Genomic DNA, 22,154 nt, shown 5'->3' with positions numbered 1-22,154 from the left:
ATGCTGATTCATGATTTTGGTAGCCATAGTGAAAAGGTTTCTGTAGAGACAGACTCTTGAATCTTTGTTTTCAAGACTGTCTGCAGGTCAGTAGTGATTTATTAACAGTGCTGATGGAATTTTTTTCCACTAGAGCATTTTTGCTATTTTATAATCTACATTCCAAAGGGATAGCTCACCAACAAATGATAATTGTGTTATTATTTACTCACCCCCATGCCGTTCTAAACCAGTGTGTCTTTTATTTTCACATGGAACACAAAATGAGATGTTTTGCAAAATGTTCACGCTGCTCTTTTACATACAGCAAATTTCGATCAAACAAGATGTCACCACAAAATACCATTCGTGAGCATGAAATATACCATTTGTCATGTGTTTAAGTCATGCAGGCTTTTTAGATGGAAGCCTATTTTCGAAAGAAATGTAGAAATTTGCAGATGTTAACTCAAGTTTAAAAACTCAATTTTGAGTCGCAGTACCGTGGTAATAAGCGTCCGTACTTTTGTCACCACATGATTCATTCTATTGAAAAGAGCAGTGTCCGCATTCTTGAAAATATCTCCATTTGTTGTACCTCAGAAGAAAGAAAGTCACAGGTTTGGAACAATGCAAGGGTGAGTAAATAATGCCTTCTTTTTTTCTACGCAAAGGTATTGTTCTTTCCTTTTGTATTATGTTTATTGTGGGTTATGTTTCAATTTTAGTAATATCCAAGAATAATACTGTTTTTAGAAAAAAAAGTTGAATTTAGGCTCTTTTTGTAAATGAATGGACCTGGCAGCCCAAGTTGACACTTTTTGTTTCAAATCTTTCCCCTGTAGGAGGGCTTACGGACCCTTTGTGTGGCTTATAAGAAGCTGACTCATGAGGAGTATGAGGAAACATGCCGTCTGCTCAACAGTGCTAAACTAGCTCTGCAGGAGCGCGACAGGAAACTGGCTGAAGCTTATGATGTCATTGAAAAGGATTTCATCCTGCTGGGAGCCACAGCTGTGGAAGATAGGTAAATCACTGTCAACCTGATTAACATTTACCAAACACCACGAATACCATTTAAGTTTGATTCGACTTATTTAAAAATTCTTCTACTGAAGTGAATCAAACTTTTGATTTCAGAAACGGTAAAAGAAATAGCTAACTGTGTGTGTGTGTGTGTGTGTGTAGACGCAATCTTTATATGTGATAACAAATAAAACTCACAGTTAATTACGTGTAAAAATAGCTGTAGTTAATCATGCCTCCTGACCAGTATGTTAATTATATTTTTAATTAATTAATAAATTATTAATTCATTCATTTTATTGAGGTTATGTTTATGAAATAGAAACAACACAAATATATTAACTTGACATTATTTAATTCATGTCTATTCAATGTTTTATTATATATTATTCTTAAAATTACCTCTGAAAATATTGATATGTGCAATTATTTGTGATTGATTTGATATATCGCGCAATAAATTGATTACAATTTTAGAGATTGGCAGCCCTAATTATTCACTTTATTTGTGAATAATTTTCCCATCTGAGAACATCTCCAATTTTTATTTATTTATTTTTTTAATTACATTTTTGTACAATGTGAATAACTTTTGAGTGAAATATTTTAGTATTGTTTTTCATGGTAATTTGTCATTGGTCATTTCATTGTTTTATTTTTTTTAATATTGTTTTTTTTCTTTGTAGTCTAAGACTTTTGGACTCCACAACAGTATGTTCCCAGGAATTTACAAATTTGTAGTTACACAGTAGTGACTATAGAGAGTCAGCGGTCATTTTTTTAGGTTTTTGTTATGGTAATGCCTCTTCAGTTATTTATCCGTGAATATGTAGATTAAGAATCAGGGCCTCATACTCTTTTGCTCTTGCCAACTACTCTATCAGAAAATCCATAGTGTCAAAATCTGAACCGTGACGTACAGTGCATTTCTGAGCATTTCCGATATTGCATTCCAAGTTGCATGTTGCTGTAAAAAAATCTGCATGTTAATAATAACTTATGCTTTTCATAAAGTGCTTTATGCATTTGCCTAAATAAACAAGGTGCATTTCCCTGAACTGAAATGGAGAATGGATGTGCATTAGCAATATTAGATTGTTAACTGGCTGAAATCCAAGGTTCCGGTCGGCCCAACAACTGGATGGAAGAGTTACAGGTCCAGCGTCCGTTTGAAGCTCACGTGAGCACCCGCGGCCCTGTCAGGACCAGCGCGAGTTAACGCTAATTGCACAGGCAATCAATAGAGTCCATCCGTTAGGCTCCAGTGTCCTGATAATGAGCAGCTAACGTAATTAGACCCCCTCTTGAATCAATCAGGGGCCGGCAGACGTGGTTCTGATGAACTACTGTTTGGGCTTATGCACTTATGGAAGCCATCCAACCCAATGTTATAAATAAACACATCAATCTATGTTGGTCGCCTTAATGAATATGACAGAGCAAACAAATAGTGATTACTGAACGGGAACTTATTTTTTCAGGCTGTGTTGATTAGGTGCAATCAGTGCCCTGTAGGTACCAGCCTGCTTGTGTCTTCAAGAGGTCACTTCATGTGTTAATAGTTAAATAAACAGGAAGCTAAATGGATGAAGGGCAGCGTTAACTACTTGTAATGTTTTTTTTTTTTTTTTAATTAACTGTCGTCAGTTGTGTCGCAGTATATTAGGTCACTTTCAAATCAAGCAGCTGTATGTTGGTCAAAGCTGTATATTCACATGACCAACTTAAACTTAGTGGCAAAATCTGTATTAATATGGTGACTGGACTTAAATTACAGAAATTGCTAGACTTCACACACAAAAATTCTTTAAATGTCACTGCGCCCTTAAGGGTCCAACAGAAATATTCAAGTAAAAAAAGAAGGGTTTTTATTTTTATTAAAGATGTTGGTATACCAGAATAGAGCCTCACTTGATTGTACTCTAAGACTAGTGAATTGTATAGAGGATATGGTCTATATTACATTAAAGTTAATCTGTATTAAATTAGTGTTAAATAATGGTCAGGAAAGTGTATTTAAGGAAGCATATAACATAAAATCAGATTTTAAGCCAAGTTTTTTTTTTTTAAATACAGAGCCAAATTGAATGTTGGGGAAGTCTGAAGTAATGTTATGACTCAACTAGAATGTTACTTAACTTGGGGAATTTGTTTTGCTTCAATAGAATGTTAAGTGAAATGCAATCCATGTTATTAGAATGTTTAATAGGTGGTGTAGTAGAACGTCTTGCGGTTCTTCCCGGGAGTCTTTGTGAGAATGTCACTTCCTGCGTGGCTGGGCTGTGAGTGAGGTGCAGTGGGGGGTGGAGTCTTAATTATCTGGCAGCAGTGGCACTGTGAATCCTGACTGCTGGGCTGCTTAATTACTGAGTGAAGTGGGCTGAGACATCACACTGCGGTATAAGACTTCCCCGCCACCGAGCCATGCAGAGCACTGTCCATTAACTTTCACTCCGGCACTGCGCAAAGAATAAAGCATACAGCATTGCTATATACTATGGCAAATCTTTCTGCTGCTGCAATATAACTGGGCTGTCAATGCAACAACTGCTTAATTGTCACTTTGTATATCTGATTATGTTTGTATGGCTATTATTTCTGTCAGAGTGTCATGTTATTAACTTGTTTGTAAAAATTATTATTTTAAATGGACTCAATGCTAAAATCCAAAGCTAAGTTTTTAGATTAAAAAAAATGTAAGTATTATTGTTATTATTATTATTATAAAAATCATTTTAATATGTTAATTTTATTCTCATTAGTTTTATCAACATTAATAACAGTTGAGTTGTTTATATATTTGCAGACACTGGTACTTTTTGTTTTAAGATTCTTTGAAAAATTACTGCCCCCCGAACTTTTTAAGGAAAGTGTAAATAGTTAACAGAGGAATGTGATTTAAAAGCTTTGCCAACTGAAAGTTTATTTAAAATTGCATTTAAATCTGTCCAAACAATCAGGACTTAAATAAATGTATATAAGTAAGGCAATAATGCAATTGTCAACATTTGCTGAGGTCGGATTGCTCATTGGTTAAGTGACTACTAAATAGACAGCCCGATTACAACATGTACGTGAACTGCTTTTAAAATCATCTTGGTTGTTATTTTATATTTTAGGCTGCAAGATAAAGCAGCCGACACGATTGAGTCCCTGCACAAGGCTGGCATGAAGGTTTGGGTCCTCACAGGGGACAAAATGGAGACTGCAGCAGCCACATGCTATGCTAGCAAGTTGTTCCATCGCAATACACAAATCCTGGAACTAACAACCAAGCGGACAGAAGAGCAGAGTCTCCACGACGTCCTGTTTGATCTGAGCAGAACTGTCTTGAGACAGCATGGCAGCATGACCAGGGACACTTTCTCAGGGTAGGCACAGTAGAACGCATGTACATGCACACGTAGACGCTCAGACACGCAGACACCTTCACACATACGTGTCGGTCCCCACAGGCTCTCAGGTGATTTCCAAGACTATGGTCTGATAATCGATGGAGCAACACTGTCAGCTGTTCTGAAGCCGACACAGGAAGGACCCAGCAACGGAGGGAACTATAAGGAGATTTTCCTGGAAATCTGCAGGAACTGCAGTGCTGTTCTCTGCTGTCGCATGGCACCTTTACAAAAAGCACAGGTATTACAGCACCTCAGTCAAGAGCATACACTACCATACAAGAGACTGGGGTAAGATGTAACATTTTTTTAATTTTTTGCATGAAGTGTAATGAAAATACAGTAAAAATTTGTATACAGTTTAATTTTTTTCCCCCTCTTTTTATTATTGTATTAAATTTTTGTACTTTTTTTCACATTGTTAGTTAAATATTGCCCATACAAAGACATAGTTGTCTCGGATAAATAATTCCAGACAAAGAAATAATGTTTGAATCTCTGTTCCTAAACAAAATGATTGAGCAAATGATTCAGTAAAGAGTCTCACTTATTTTCTTGAATGAGCTTGAACACTGCACATATCAAAGTCAGAAGAAACTGGAACTAGCTGAAACTGGTATTAAATCATTTGTTTTTGTTTTGTTTTTGTGCAATCTAATATTTTAATACATCATTTAAAAAAATTGTACAAGTATTAAGCTATTTTCCTTGTGGGTTCTATTGACTAAAGGTGATTTAAGGTCTCGGTGTCTATTTGGGGACATTTAGTTCCCACAATGATGATAAAACCTGACTCGCACAAGCACAGCCACCTGCCAGAGAAAGGTTGTCCTCGTTCCCTTATTCTAATCTCTCAGCTTGTGAGTTACACGGCGCAATCAAAAGAGTCTCTGGTCTCTTTCTCGTTCTCATTTACTGCACGCTAAACCTGTCAGTCACTCTCTGGGGCTGCTGGGAAAACCAGAGACTGTAAAGTCAAGAAGTGAGAGAACTCGCAGCATTACAAGACAATTATTGATGTGAAACGAGCAGTAAAACCCAATGCAGTGCAGTATCAAAAGCCAAATCAAATAGTCACTTTGTATGAGATATTATCCCGTCAGTCACATGAACGGCCAAAAAACCCCGATTAATAATCTAATCTCTCAGTCGCTGTGATTTGACCTGTGGAAATGAAACTGTTCTTTCAGATTGTTAAGCTGATAAAAGCATCAAAAGAACACCCCATCACACTGGCCATAGGGGACGGAGCCAATGATGTCAGCATGATTCTGGAGGCTCACGTGGGCATAGGTGATTTTACAAAGCATTTAAGAAGTTATCCATGATAAGCTTGTGTTAAATATCAGTTGACTGCCAATTGACCGGTTATTCTTCCTCTAGGGATCATGGGTAAAGAGGGGCGTCAGGCGGCCCGTAACAGCGACTATGCAATTACCAAGTTCAAACACCTGAAGAAGATGCTGCTGGTTCACGGACACTACTACTACATCAGGATCGCCGAGCTGGTCCAGTACTTCTTCTATAAGGTGGGCTCAAACAAGCTAAACGTGTGACACACAAAATAAAAAAAGATAATCTCAAGCAAAATGGCTGATTGCTAGCTGACACGACACAAACGGCATCGCCTGCGGTTGTAAACACAACGAAAAAAGTTGCTTAATATATGTGGATGCTACTTTTTCCCAGGAGTTCTGACTAAACCACTGAACAGTCTTGTTGAAAATGCAACTCTAATGCAGTGCTATTTATAGCTAAACAGGATTCACAAACACACACACACACACACACACACACACATACTCTCCCCCTAAAGGGTTGAGTACGTCAGGTACTGAGGAGCTGTTTTCTTTCCACAGAATGTGTGCTTCATCTTCCCTCAGTTTCTCTATCAGTTCTTCTGTGGCTTCTCTCAGCAGGTAAACGCATACCTCAAAGCGTCTTAAAGGTCTATCACATTTTGACTACATTTGAAATAGATGTCGAAATTGACACGTGGAATATGAACGTGCACATGGTTAAAGGGTTAGTTCACCCCAAAATGAAAATTCTGTCATTCATTTCTCACCCTCATGTCTTTCCAAACCTGTAAGATCTTCAGAACGTAAATTAATATATTTTTGATGAAATCTGAGAGTCATCTGACTCTCCATAGACGGCAACACAACTGAAATGTTCCCAGGTCCTGAAACGTAGTAAATCTACATTAATAAAGAAAACAAAAATAACGTAATTTACTCAACGATTCTTCTCTATCTAGTTATGTCTAGTTGTGTCTAGTTCTGCCATTTTAGAGAGTATCACAACACATGTGCATGCTTTCCTCTAGGCATAAACAAGTTTACGTTCATGCGCTGAAAGTTGAGCCACTGATCTCACATGGACTGTGTTTCTGGATCTAGGAACATTTCAGTTGCGTTGCTGTCTATGGATGCTCATATGGCTCTCTGATTTCATCTAAAATATTCTTCATTTAAAAACGTCTTAAGGGTTTGGAACGACATGGGTTTGATTTTGGGCTGAACTAACCCTTAAAAAAACAGCAGCTAACTTAATTTTTGTCCCTCTGCAGCCACTCTATGACACCGCATATCTGACCCTGTACAATATCAGCTTCACGTCATTACCCATCCTCCTCTACAGTCTGATGGAGCAGCACATTAACATGGACATCCTCAAACGGGACCCTACTCTTTACAGGTGAGGAACGTTATCGTTTCACTGACATCCCCTTCATCTACACCTACATAATTATTGCATCAAATTCAGACTGTAGAAAAAAGTTCATCCAGATGGGAAAACCCACATGGAGTTAAAGTTACGTGACGTGTGGTGCGTGTCATCACGTGTACAGAGGAGGTATTTTGGTGCAGCACGTTTACTATCTGTTCACTATTCTATTTCTGGGTCTCTCTGTGAGACCTACTGATAAATCCCTGTCTACACACTGGCTATTTATATTCACCTTGGCCTCCTTTTTGCATGACTGTTGGTTTGCTGAGATTCAAAACAATAATTTTTTCTTATCCTGAGATCTGTTTTCCCCGAGATGAACTTATATTCATAAAGCACTTTGAAATAGTTCAAAAGTGTTACTGTTTTTATATATATAAACTTTGCCGTAGCAAAGGAATTAAAATACGTTCATATACATATTCAACTAATGCAGGTTGTACTGATAGCACAGCACTGGCCCATTCAGGTACTATTTAATATGCTAAGTCAATTAAAATGAAAATAATCTGTATTTTTTTGAAAACTTTTATTTTGCTTGCATCATTTGTGTAGCTAATGAACCGCCTGATGTAGCCCAATTTTACTCTCTACATTTTCCCCTTTAATAAAATGTTCTTTCTGATTGTGAGCCTCCAGGTTTTCTCACTTAATCACATGAACACACTGCTTCCAAATACGAGGCTGCTATAATTGGACAGTTCCATCAGCCTTTGGCAAACATATCTGCACAGACCCTTGCACTAAACTCAATTTACACACTACACTGGGCAGAAATACCGTTAGAACCGCTCTACATTTTATCACCAAATGTCCTGACACTGCATTTTTTCCTCTCTTATTCCTCTGCATTGCTTGTTCAATATATACAGTGTTCATTACTGACACACAGTGTGGCACTTGTAGCCATCAAGGACATTCTCACTAGAAAAAGTGCTGAACTGGTTTTTTTTTTCTATATGTTTTCAAAGTAAGAATGGACACTAGCAGCACTGATGCTTATTTTTTTCTGACCCCAATTTCACATCCAGTCTCAAGTGTGGTTTGTGACTAAACTCACTGATTTTTCATAGAGCGCTCAAATGACCATCTTAAAATGAACCCTTTTAATGCTTGTATGCTTTACAGTTTAGTATCAGTTGCACTTCATTTAGTATACATTTATACAAACAATACTATGAATGATCACAAAACCTGAGCTCAGTTTGAGAATTTCCTGAGATCTCTTCCAAAACTCTAAAGGTGGCTTGTGTGTTAATTCATTTAGTAGGCAGTTTGTCTTTATATTTTCATTTTTAATATCTTTTTATACAGAGATATTGCCAAGAATTCCCTCCTGAGATGGCCCACCTTCATCTACTGGACGTTTCTCGGGGTCTTTGATGCCGTGGTCTTCTTCTTTGGTGCTTTCTTCCTTTTCGACAACACAACTTTCACCAGCAACGGACAGGTAACGCAGTCGCTGTCTAAACCATGATTTGGCTTTCAAGTTTTTCTGTGTGTGTTTTGTTTAATCAACTTAACCAGCCTTTTTTTATTTCTTGAGCTCATTGTTTTTCTCAGTCAAATAAAGCAGTCGCATACAAATTGAATGGGTGGCCGATGCTTGTCGAGTGAGTTGTTTTGTGGTTAAAGCGGTTTGTAATGTACATACCTGTGGTTTAACTGCGCTCTTGATCCAGCTTGCAGACTTCTGTCTGTCCTCTTTTGCGTATGTTTGAAGTCATTACAGGTGCTTCTCCATTCATTTATGCGACACAAAGCATGCTGGTTAATCAGTCAGACCAGACATCTTTCTCTGTGCCATTAAGTTAAATCATAGTAACCTTTTTGGATTGCTTTTTTACCTGTTTGATTTACTTTCAGTTATAACATCCTAATTTTTTCTTTACTTTCTTGCTCCCTGTCCCCTCCCTCTCCTTCTTTTCTTTCATTTTCTTCTCTTTCTCTATCTCTCCCCTCTCTCTTTTTCTCCTTTTACCTACCCCCCTTTTTGCCTTTCTTTTCTTTTCTGCTTCTCTTCCTTTCCTCAGCTAATGGCCACCAACACACAGATGGTAAGCCTGTCCCTATCTGTTTCTCATCCTATTTTTAGTTTTAGTTTTACTGTTACCCTCCTCAGCCCCTCCCCTCACCCTAAAGCCACTCCCACTCACATAGTGTCTACTAACACTAATCGTTCACTGCCATCGTAGCTCTCAAACAGTACCGTTCGGCATCCCAGTGTCCCCTGTACCGAGGACCAGCCACTGTAGGTATAGCGTAGCAAGCCCCCCGTCCATCTTCCTCTGTCTATCATCTTGTGATGGAGTAGGAGTTTGTGTCCGTCCCGTGTGTCACGTCGCGACTGTGTTTTTTGCAAACCCCCGAGTTGGAGGGGTGTTGTCATACTCATCCTCATCGGCCTTTAGAACACACGTCCATCCTCTCACGACTCACTGCAAGGGCAAATGAATGAACAAGAGGGCTTGTTTTTACAACATTTCACTTTGAAAATCGAATCTGTTCAGCAACGTTTAATTAGAAGGGATGCTGGAAGCTTTTTCCACAAATAGGGTATGCATTAGTGACTCATTGACCTTTTTAAATCAATATTTTTACTGTTGTTATGTTTTTTTGATTTAATACGTTGGGGTGTTAAGTAATGCCACAAATATCAGTAAAGTAATTAGCGCTAATTGTAGCAAATCATGTGCCCATAAATTTACCAATCAAAACCTCCTACAAATGCATATTCAATAACCTGAGTCGCAAAAATAACTGTCTATGCCTTTTTAGTACCAATTCCCCACTACTTATAATAAATTTACAAACTAGCGATTAACGATTAATGAATTATTATATCAGTTATCATTTTTTACCATAGTAAATGGTGCTAATACGTGTTTCACACAAATTTTATTAATAATTATATAAAAAATATAATTGTACATATTAACTGTATTAATCTCTTAAGCACATTTATTGCATTGTTTAACAAAAAATAAACTAATATTTAAACATTTTTAGTTTAAATATTTATTTATTAAGAAATAGCAAAATCAAACACGTAATTGTTTTAAATTGAACTTTTGGTTACAGGGTTGTAAACATTACCAACCTTGTATAAAATGAAAATCAAGAAGCTAATGTAGTATTTAGTTTGAGCCCCTGATAAGCGATTAACGTGCTTAAATCAATAGTTCACCCAAAAATGAAAATGACACCATAAACTACTCACCCCCAAGTCATCCTAAGTATATGACTTTCCTCTTTCAGACGAGCACAGTCAGAGTTTTTAAAAATGCATCCTTACCAGCTTGATAATGATCGTAGATAGTTGCCATTATTTTTAAGCTCCATGAATCAGATATATCCGCAAGTACTATGATGTAAAAGTAACCTATACACCTTTGAGGGGTTAAGTATATGTTCTCTGAAGCAGATCAATGTTTTTTTAAATTTCTAGTATTATAAATTCTAACCTAAATAATTGATTTCCATTTTTTTTTCCCCACAAGAGTTCCGGGTTCTTGGCTGACCTATGACTCGACATGTGATGCAACTTGCGTCATACGTCGAGTCAGAAGTCATCCAAGAAGCCGGAACTTGGTGAACTTCAACTCCAAACAGCGTTTATTTTTTCCATTTGTGGAAAGTGGCAAAAACTATATATTTAACAGAAGAATCATTATCTTAATAATCATAAAATCGCAAAGCTGGAGAAATATCAGATTTGTCATTTTAAAAAAAATCTTTTAACTTCTTGAAACATCATTTGCCCTTGACACGTTTTTGTTTTTAACACAAAATTTCCTTTTGATTGCTCATTAAGGTAAGTTAACTTGTTGACATTTACTGTGTGTCCTTGTTTTTTGAACTGGCAACTCATCAACATTATACTGTTCACTAAAACCATTTGGTGCCATAGTCTTCGACCTGCTTGTGTTTTGCTGTGGCTTGTTGAACTTGATTGTGACTAGTTTTTAAAGGTAAACATGCAGCGATTTTATAAAGAGCTCTCTTTATAGTGTTGATGTTGTGTTGTATAGTGCCATCAACAGCGTGGCCGGTCCGCAGACAGGGGAAAGTTCTAGAAGAGAGTCCATTGTGTCTAAATACAGCCGTTTGCCAAGACCGTAAACAATGAGGGAACAAATCCTCCCAAAAGATACAAACGCAATCACACAGAGAAGCTTACAGCACCCAAGGTTTATTGGGCCAATCTGCAAAACTGAATCCATTATAACATTTTAAGGCACTATCTAAGCTCACTAGTTATTTATGAGGCTTTTATGGACAAAATATAAAATGCACACAACATCACTGAGCTCCAGACATCATTAAAAATCTCCGTAAAACAAAATAGAGTGACACAAAAGTGCTTTCATGTACAGTACCATTAAAATAAAATAATACTACTGTTTCTTGGAAATTATTCACAAGCAATAGATGCAAAATATTTTTAAAGGAACACTTGATGAGTTTTTGCTTTGATTTCTGCATTGGCTAAACTAAAACTCATATCATATGTTAAATTAAAATTGTTAATCAACCGTTGGTATAAAAAGGAAATACTAAAATATGATGTTTTGTGTATTGATTAATTGTATGCATATATTGCATATAAATTATATCTGATATCAGCAATTACATTTTTAATACAATTAGATGTACAAATAATATATAATATAAATTCCTACCTAAAAATTCTAAATGTAATTTTATTTTTCATGATTTAGGTGAAAGCCTTAACCCATTATGTTGCATCTTTTATTGTTGTTGTTGTTGTTTTTTGTTTTTTTTTAGCATATTGTATCGTCTAGTATTTTCCCTATCAGGAAAAAAAAAAATTATGTTTGTAATTAATATGTTCTATACTTTTGCTAGGTAATACAAACAATATTTTTCTAGCAAGTGCTACCGAATTGTACAAATACGCGCATACATTTTTTAACATGCATTAATTAATTAAGAGTGAGCTGTGCAAATAAATGGTTATTTATGCTTTAGCATCAATATCTTTTTGCCTTTTTCAATGTTTCTCTGTTCCAGATGTTTGGTAACTGGACCTTTGGAACACTGGTATTCACTGTCCTGGTGTTCACGGTCACGCTAAAGGTAATGCATCTGACGCACACACGTGATGTTGTTAACTTGTGTCAACATCACCAGCTTTATCTTCCCGTTTCTTACCGTGTCTACGTGCTTTAGCTTGCCCTGGACACACATTACTGGACGTGGATCAACCACTTTGTCATATGGGGTTCGCTGCTTTTCTATGTCATCTTCTCCCTCCTGTGGGGAGGCATCATTTGGTACGGCCTGCCCCGTTACACACTTAATATCACTAAACCAAATACACCTGAGTCTAACATGATTCTGTCCTTCACAGGCCTTTCCTGAACTATCAGCGGATGTACTATGTGTTCATGCAGATGTTGTCCAGCGGTCCTGCGTGGCTCAGTATCATTCTGCTGATTATAGTCAGTCTGCTGCCTGATGTGGTAAAGAAAGTGTTGTGTAGAGCTCTATGGCCCACCACCACAGAGAGAATACAGGTACGAAAGCTCGCTATCTACACGTGCTTACAAATAAAAGGTACAAGTAGCTTACATGTCATATTTAGACAAACACGTCTATGTTTCATCACAATAATAGGATATTTTAAAAAAAAATATTATATACATACATTTAAAAAAAAAACTATGATTTTAGAATATGTTGTAGATATTTTTAATATTATATATTTGTAGTATTTCTGCAGCTGAAGTCTATTGGCCTGACTGCAGCTTCGTTTTAGTTTTCATTAATCAACCTAAAATATTGTCGAACCCAACTAGGATTAATTGTTTCTACAAGAATGCAAAGTATTCAAAGTAAAATACATTTTACAATAAGGTGTCATTTGCTAACATTAGTTAATGTATTTGCTAACATGAATACATTACAGTATTTATTCCTCTTTCTTAGCATTAGATAATAAAAATACAACCATTCATTGTTAGTTCATGTTCAATCTAATAATTATTGATGTGAAGCAGCTCACTAGTTCTCTAGTTTGTGATCATTGCTACTAACTGGTCTTCAGATTTACACTTGCGTCGGACTGGTTCCCAGTGTGCTTGATGTAAGTGGATTCTGGATTCAGTTCAAGATTTGCCTTTTATGTTGGATGACTCTGAGTCATTCAGTGCTTTTATGTGACCTGTTGACTCCTTGTCGAACAATATATGACAACAATAAATACTGTGGATTACTGTGGATTGCACACATAGTATGTTGTCATACTATGTTAAGAAAAATTTCAGAAGGAAATTTAATGTGTGCGTGTGTAAACTGCCTTACCACTGGTTTAACCCTTGTGATGCTTTTCCTTTCACTCATCTTCCCTATTAAATGTCCAGAGTGCTGAAATATGTCATGTAAATGTGTATATATATTTTTTTTCTTGGTTAATGTACAGTAACTCTGTACTGTTCCTACATTTTTCAAATATTTTTATTTTTTTAATCATATTGTTTATAAATTTGCATTAATGTAATAAAGTTATTAATATATTAATAGTAAAGTAATGAAGTATTTCATTTATTAAGTTACTTATCATTAAAATAGATAAATACTGAGTGTTAATTTCTTATACCTAATGAATGTTATTGACAGTTAGATTCTGTTATAGTAAATTATTAATATTTAGAATTACTTTTTTCAGTTTACATTTAAAAGCTTAAGTTTTGGTCATTTTGTTTTGTGCACAAATTCAAGATTTTTAGTAATAGTATTTATTTTAGTACTTAAAGATTTTTTACATTTTTATTTCAGCTTTATTTCAATTAACAAAAATGATTTTCGTCAGGATGAGATGGTAAACGAGTTAAAAGCTATTGTAAAGTTTTACTAATAATTCTGCAAGAACAGTACCTTAAAAATGCTAAATCTAACACTAACACTTGCATTTCCAGGAACGTTAAATGCTTTGAAAGCTGCTGAACTTCCTTTATTAATCTCTGAGGATGAGACCGGTTGTTCACCTTTCTAAACCCTTTCTTTTTTATTCCTCTTCCATCTCTCTTTCTCTCTCCTGATGCTCTTCCTCTCTGATGCTTGACCTTCCCCTTCCCCTGTGTGTTTAACCCTTGACCTGTGGTAACGGCAGACAAAGCGGCAGTGTCTCACTGCTGAGCAGTCCACCATCTTTATGCTCTCCCAGACCTCCAGCAGTGTCAGTTTCTGAACTGAGCCGGAGGTGAACCTACACACTCTCTCTGCATGTGTGTGTGTGTGTGTGTGTGTGTGTGTTTCAGTGAATGAAGACACAACAGGGTCACGAGTATGACAGACCTACCGAACATTAATGCGGCTCACATGCCAATAACACGCGTTGCAGAACCCTGTGGTGTCTCTCTTTATGTTCTAAGCATTTTTTACGTCACTTTACATGTTTGCATGCATGAAGTGCGCATGTTTATGTTTGTACATGTGTATTTTATGTTGCCGATATGAAGTTGTTTAATGCATTTTCTGCTGCCGTACTTTCAGTTTCACCAAGAGAGCTCAAAGTCGAGACTAAGTCTAGAAAATACTGTGCACATGGGTCTGTTATGCCACATTTGAGTCTGTTTGTGTGTGTGATGTTTCACAGAGAATGAGGGCTGACAGGATCTTTGAAAGGGTTGAGACAAACATTCGTGATTCACTGCTAGATGGCGTTCAGAACACCACTGAGGCCTAGCAGCTCTATGGTAAAGAGAACGTGAAGTTGAAGACTAAAGCCAGAAAGAACTAATCCACACTTAACTCGAGAGGAGCTCTAGAGTTCTCAGATGAAGTGTGCAGTTCTAGAATCAATCTGAGAATTCCAGAATCCTGCTAATTGGCTCTTTCCATTTGAAAGCAAACTGGACTAAAATGCCTTTGGTGCACCTGTGTGGGTCTGTTGTTTGGTGTGAAACCTACAAACTGGTTTGGTTTGGTTTTAAAGCTTCAGAATGAAAATATTGGGTTGTGGTTTGGGGTGTGCTGTACATGCAGCAGCTATCAGGACATGGGGACTATGGGTTCTTCTGACACATGCACAAATACACACAGCAGGCTTGACATACAGTTTAACACCTAACATTCTTACATGCATGGGTATTTTTTTCTTTTCTTAAAACTATTTTTTTTATATTGTGTCTAAATCTGTGAAAATACTGTCATATATTTCTAAATGTCCACCTTTTACTGTCCATTCCTAGAATGTGCTAATGATTGGTGAATATCACACAATTGTGAACTTGATGTCCTGGTGTTTCACTGCAAACTTAAAAGACAAAAAATATTTTTATGCAAAAAGTCGTTTTTGTAAATCATTTATACATTTTTACAGTAATTTTAATGTAATGCGTACTAAAAATTCAGCATTGCATCACAGTAATAAATTACACTTTAAAATGTATTAAAATAGAGAACAGTTCATTTAAATTGTAATACTACTTTACAATATTACTGTTTTTACTGTATTTCTATCAAATCTATTACAAATCTAATCAACCACAATTTTTTTTTTTTAAATATTCTTTTTTGGGGGATGAATGATCTTTAATCCTCGAATGGAAAAAAAAAATCTTTAAATTTTTCATTAGCCTGAGCTACATTTCTCAGCATTTTATCCTGCAACAGCCTCTCAATCGATCAGTTTAGCATCTTCTGGGACTGGACTTGTGCATGCGGTAAACACTGGATTTGTGATTTTGTATGTAATATTCAGTTCTTTTTTTTGCATTGCTTCTTGCTGGGGCTTTGGATATGTGTTGTTTCAGCTTGTGACGTGACCAGTGTCTGCATTTGCATCTGTATACAGTGCAGTCTGCTAATTCACCTCCTTTCTCACTCTTTTCTCCAGAATGCCGATAAGTTGTATAAGGGCCACCTGTCCGAGTTCACTCCCCTGTCCTCCCTCCATGCTCCACCTGTGCGGAAACACGACAGACATGGCAACGAAAACCAGAACCACACCCATCGCAGGTCTGACTCCTCCCCTCCCAAAAAACTGATGTGTACCTACTGGGGGGGCAGGCCTGACTACTGCACCTTCAGCTCCTTCCTCCGAATAGGAGAAAACCCAAGATTCTCTGGGGCAGCTTACGCCTATAGCGCGCCGGGGCCCGAGACGTCCGTATGACAGTCTCGGGCCGCACGAAAGAAATAGTCGACTTATCCAGTCAAATTAGCCCTCGATTATTCCAGAGTCAAGATTGGGACACAATCTTGGCTTGTTACCCTTTATCTGAAACAAAAGCACTGAAAGGCGTTCTTGTGGTATACGCTAATGGGCTAGCGATGCTGTGTGTTAATTTAGAAGCTGGAGGAAGGCCAAACTGAATTGGCTGCACCATCTGCGAGTGTGGCGTACTGCGCTAAGCGGCCTTGGGACCTATTTACCTTGTTTCGTTTGTGTGTACGTTTAAACGTCAGAGCGTGTTCCCTTTACACTGTGGGTTTACGTGTTCGCTCACCTACCCTTGTAAATCCTTCGTGTGAAAAATTACTTGAAACCTACACTGGGCAGTTGTAGCACAAACCTTTCCATCTCAAATGCAACCCCTACCACTAAATATTCATGTGGATGACAGTTAAAATGGCCTTGGATGATCTCGAAAACTGACCGTTCTGTTTTTTTTTTTCTTCTTTTCTTTGTTCTTTGTCGTCTCCCTTTCCCTTTTCTGTTGTGTGCTCCTTCTCTTTTCTTGTCCTCCTTTTTTATTTCATAGAACAAACTGGTGTTGCCTTTGTGCAAACCTGTTATCGAGGAACACTCCATAGCCTGCGATTGTCTTTGTCCGATTGCATTGTAAGTGGCTAAATTTGGCCATTTCTGTTGCTGCACTGTACTAGAGCGAACTCTGTGTGTGTGTGCGCGTGTGTGTGCGCGAGTGTGAAAGTAGGCCTTTGTTAGAACAACTACGAGAAGACAAATTGTAACTGGACTGTCATTATGTCTCACCCTTTAACTTTCAAAAAGGTGGAAATCCACTCATGTTCCAAAGTTTGTAAAACCATTGACTTGTGTCATTGTGACAACCAGTTACTCTTTCCTAGCTGCTTGACGATTCGCTTTAAAATGTCGTAGTTCCTTACGTATAATCAGTCCTTTAGTTTTGTTAGCGTAGAACCAGTACAGAATGCTAATGGTCACGCTAGCCACCTTAGCTTGACTGTTCTGCCTTAATGCTAATGTTTTCCATCTTTTACACCACAGTTTGGAACCAAAGGTTGTGAAATACGGAGTATTTTAATGTGCGTTAGTTGCCTTATGCTCAAATAGAAATGGAGGAAAAGTGTTTGATGGCATTAGAAGAATCCCACCACACTGCCTTAAGTTGACATTGCACCAGCTGAGAATGGAGGCTGATAAAAGTAGTATCCAACATCATCCAGTGCCACCAACACGGCCCAGGGCTCCTGAAGATAAACAAAAGATATTTTATGAGTTCTGTTGATGTAAACATCTTTGTGCTTTCACAAAAAGTACAAATTAACTTCCTCATCAGCACACTTTCATGATTGTAATGTCCAATTCGACTGTTCCCGAAGCCTTTTGTCTGTATTAATGTAACTGTCGGAGCCCTGTGCTGAGTTGCTATCATTTCCTTGTTGCACATTACTAATTTATGATCTGATATAAATAAGTCAGATGGAATTAGCCTGTGATACTGTTCATGAAAAACTCATTAAACTAACAGCCTGATCAAGGTCAGCATCACAGATGGCCTATCTTGGCCACTATGTTCACAGAAATGGCTCTTTTCTAGAGTGAATAACGCGAATAATAGAGTGAATGATTACCAGAAAACGTTTAAAATGTCATTTTCATAAACCTATTGCGAAGCGCATTCAATTCCATTTCCGTCCTGTCAGTGAATTCAAATTCACAGTGATTTGATATTGAGTGTGAATGCAATTCCGTTTAAATTCCAGATTGCACTATAGCAAATGAAATGAACACCTGTTGAATTCAAACACACATTTATTTGTGAATGTAGTTCAGTTTAAATTCCAGAAGTAACACTGTAACAGACTGGACACCGCATGATTTGACATCATTCTCAGAAAAATATTGTGAACTACTATTAGTTTTATCTCCTTCCTGTCAATTAATTCAAATTCACATTGATTTGAATTGAGTGTGAATGTTTAAATTCCAGATAACACTGTAACAGACAGACCAACTGATGTCTTACCTGTCTAATATATCATTCTCATAAAAATATTCAAGCATGTACAATTCTGTCGCCATCCAGGAAATGAATTCAAATTCACATTGATTTGAATTTGAATTGTGTGTGAATGCATTTAAATTTAAATTCAAGGCAACACTGTAACTATACAAAACTAAAAATCAGACCATTTGATCATCAAAACTACATCGGTTTGTCCACAATACCATTTCCCTGCTGTCTTTTACATTCCATGCCTGTTTCTTTCTCATTTTGTTTCTGCTCCCATTGATTCTGGAATGTAGCGCTGCTCTTCATCTCGACTTCTTTCCTCGCATGCGTTTTTCCTTCGCCCGCCCTGTCATTCAGTTCTCGTGACGAGGCCAGTCACCCTTTTCACCATTTTAACCATCATCCATGACAGAGAGAGAAAGTAGGTGATGTCAAAGACTATCAAAACCACCGTTTTGATGATTACTCCAAGCTTCTTGTGGGTAGGTGCCTTCTGGTGCTTTTTAACCTCAATGTATGTTCATGCGTTCAGTTCAGTGAAGCGTGCCCATACATGCGTTTTCATTAGCCCATCAGTTGGCCTGCAACAGAGAATGTCATGGGTTGTTATGGGTATAGCTAGTTTGTTAAAAGGTTTAAGAGTCATATTTGGGTTAACGTTGATGAAATGTCACAGAATAGTAAAAAAAGAATGTCCTTTTTTTGTGCACACATTATATCTATATATAGAATATATTGATGAGTATATTGATGTCAAGGTTTACAAAGGCTGAGTGGATGAATGGATGGATGAATGAATGAACATAATTATTTAACATGTCGAGTGAGTAACTTTATTTCTGGTCCAAAAGTGTATCATTTAATTTGTATGAATGTAAAATCTGTCAGAAGTCAAACACTGTCTATTTTATTGATTATGGAGGTCTGAACTTTGCATGTCGTGTAATGCCGTAGTAATGGACCAACCACTGAGCTTTATCAAGCATTTGAGTCATACTCTCATTTATATAAACCACTTTTATAAGTTCGGTTCTAATTTTCAGTCCAGTCCAAGTGATTCACATCTACGATACCAAGTACTAATCAATGCTGGCAAATCTGAAACAAAACAAGAATGTGCTTTTAGATAGAATCTCTGATTATGTTTTTTTTTTTTTTTTTTTTTTTGTTAGATTGCTAGAATAGGAGTAAACTAATTAATTTCATGGGGTTTTTTTACCGTTATTTTTGTTTTGCATTCTACTGTATTTACTGTTTATGTCACTTTTACAGTTCTCTCTGGCTTCCTGAATGTAACAAAAAGGAAAAAAAGCCACTATTGTGCACTAAACAAAAAACGCGTACCGTTAATTGGATAAGCCGTGAACGACAACTACAAACTACCACAGCTAAAAAGCTGGTTCTAGAACAAATGTCCCTTCACAAATGTGTTTTCTTCTCGTTTCTGACGAACTGTTGTTTTGAATCAGAATTATTTTTTTGTAATGTAGGAATAATTTGAACACTGAACGCTGTCTGCCTCAGGGGGTGCGTTCAGGCACTGGCAAACACTGTATCCTGTCTGTCTAAAAAGGCTACATGAAATAGGTATTTTGTATATCTTGTGGGGTCTCTTTGCTACTACTTTTGTATCTAGAGGATGAAGAGAACTACTTACAGTTACAGAATAAGAATGTTACTGTTCAGTTTTAAAACAACCAAATGTAAGGTCACGGGAGAGGTCAACTTAAGTAAAGATGAAAGTTAAAAAAAAAAAAAAATAGCTTTAACCGTCTGGTTTTTGTTCGATGATTTTAAATGTGTTGAGGTAGTTTTTAAGATGACGTGCATGGTCATTGCTCACACTGACTGTAGGAAATACACTCGCTGTTTTTAAAGCAGGTGTGACCAAATATTTGATTAGATGTCTACTGCTATAACTGAAGGCTTTATTGCCTGTAGTGGGGCTTCATCTGTGCCAGCCTATTCAGATTAACTAAATATCTAAAGCTTTTTTTGTTTGTTTGTTTGTTTGTTTTATCTGCACAAATAGTGTATATATATATATATATATATATATATATATATATATATATATATATATATATATATATATGTATATATATATATATATATATATATATATATATATATATATATATATATATATATATATATATATATATATATATGTATATATATGTATATATATATATATGTATATATATATATATATATATATATATATATATATATATATATATATATATATATATATATATATATATATATATATATATATATATGTATATATATATATGTATACTACTGTACACTTTACAGCATATACGTATGTAGTAATATTCATGTACAGTTTGGGCTCCTTTTTGTATAAAGTTTTTAAAAGGTTGATATCTGTAGATATGTGAATTTTTGCCAGTTTTTTTTCTGTAGCTATTAACGGCAAGAAAAGCAAACATTGCTTGTAATAAAGAAAAAGATTTAAATGTTCGAAAGCCTCGGGACTTTTCTTTCCTCACGACGGAAGTGATCGTTAGCGCCCCGCATTAAAAGGCAAGGTGTGGAAGTGTTTGACTGTAATGAAGAAGAAAACCCAGTGGCGCAACATGTGCGGTCGTACAATGACCACAAGGGGGCAGCAAAGTGTAGCGTTGAGATTGCTTCAACGGCTTTGAACGCAACCAGCTCCGTACTGATTAATATTATGAATTAAATATAAGAATGAGGATAAATTCAAAAGCTTTTAACAAAGGGAAAAGAGGTCTATAATATAACAGAGGACCTTCATTCGTCATAAACTTAGATTATAGCCTATTCCAGAATGCAAAACATCACGACCTATTATAAATGTATATCCACAGCATTTAAAGTGTCCTTTAAGTCCTAACGTTTTCTATCGCAAGTGAATGTAAAAATGTACACCGATTTGATCCTTTGGCTTCCATTTCCGTTGGCGGAGAAGACTATACGCTTTTTATAAATTGCTTGTATGAATCTCAAAGCTGCGTAAAAGCAATTTAACATTTGCAACCGTGCTGCGATACTGAATATTAAAATTAAAAAGGTTAGCTGTGACCTTGTGTCTACGACTAATATCGCTTTTTTTAAACAGGATGTAATTACTTTGCCAAGCCTTGCTGAAAACCAGGTTATAATAATATTGTCGTACATCACGCTGATATATAGTCTAGTCAACACTCAACAGGTAAGTGTCAAAATAGCATAACTGACCATTTCATTAAATTAAAATCAATCAGGATGAACAAAGGCTGTAGGCCGCGGGCGCTGCTGGAGGTGCCCCGAAGTTGTAATCCTCTGACTAAGTCTTCATTTAAAATGTTTAATGGAGTGTGCATTCATGTGTTCTTGGATGTGTGTAAGTGTGTGTGTGTGTGGCCGTGCTCACGGACTTGTGAAATCGCTCTATTAGATCTGAAATTGCTGTTATTTGCTAAGATTATTTATGACTCATTTAACTTTCTGCTCTCTCTCTCTCTCTAGCAGTGCTAGGTGGTTTGGTTCATTATTGATTTTAAATGCTCCAGAACACACTGCTAGGACCTCCTGCTCGATTTGGGTTGGATGTCTATCATGTGATGACACTTCTGTTCGATTTCGACTGGAGACCACCAAGGCTCCTGAAAGGGGATTTTGGTAAAGGTTTACAATTTGCAAAACCTCCCATTCAGTTTATCGGTGAATGGGTTATAAACAAAGCTCTTTCTGGACTGATTTACAATCTCCCTTACTGAGGACAGCGCCGTGTACGGTGTATTTGTGCGTGTATACACACACACACGCACGCACACACACACGCACGCAATGTATGCAT

General features: G+C 36.7%; 1 protein-coding gene across 5 annotated transcripts in view; it reads left to right on the top strand.

The window, feature by feature from the left end:
• atp11a (ATPase phospholipid transporting 11A) overlaps positions 1-19,933 on the top strand; it is a 62,501-nt gene extending 42,568 nt beyond the window's left edge. For 2 of the 5 annotated variants that reach the window (XM_043235593.1, XM_043235583.1), the window contains exons 18-30: positions 825-1,006; positions 4,125-4,376; positions 4,461-4,641; positions 5,591-5,693; positions 5,784-5,929; positions 6,260-6,319; positions 6,973-7,100; positions 8,448-8,583; positions 9,167-9,190; positions 12,168-12,233; positions 12,327-12,430; positions 12,508-12,673; positions 15,997-19,933. In XM_043235593.1, the coding sequence (XP_043091528.1) occupies positions 825-1,006; positions 4,125-4,376; positions 4,461-4,641; positions 5,591-5,693; positions 5,784-5,929; positions 6,260-6,319; positions 6,973-7,100; positions 8,448-8,583; positions 9,167-9,190; positions 12,168-12,233; positions 12,327-12,430; positions 12,508-12,673; positions 15,997-16,275 (1,827 nt within the window). In that variant the 3' untranslated portion in view covers positions 16,276-19,933. Of the gene's footprint in view, positions 1-824; positions 1,007-4,124; positions 4,377-4,460; positions 4,642-5,590; positions 5,694-5,783; positions 5,930-6,259; positions 6,320-6,972; positions 7,101-8,447; positions 8,584-9,166; positions 9,191-12,167; positions 12,234-12,326; positions 12,431-12,507; positions 12,674-14,268; positions 14,359-15,996 lie in introns of all 5 variants that reach the window. The other 3 variants (XM_043235610.1, XM_043235601.1, XM_043235618.1) reach the window with 2 other exon arrangements.
• The last annotated feature ends 2,221 nt before the right edge of the window (positions 19,934-22,154 follow it).

The sequence above is a fragment of the Puntigrus tetrazona genome, chromosome 1 (genome assembly GCF_018831695.1).
Source record: "Puntigrus tetrazona isolate hp1 chromosome 1, ASM1883169v1, whole genome shotgun sequence".
Taxonomy (NCBI): domain Eukaryota; kingdom Metazoa; phylum Chordata; class Actinopteri; order Cypriniformes; family Cyprinidae; genus Puntigrus; species Puntigrus tetrazona.
Note: the sequence above shows the minus strand (reverse complement) of the source record. Positions and strands in the feature narration are given on the sequence as shown.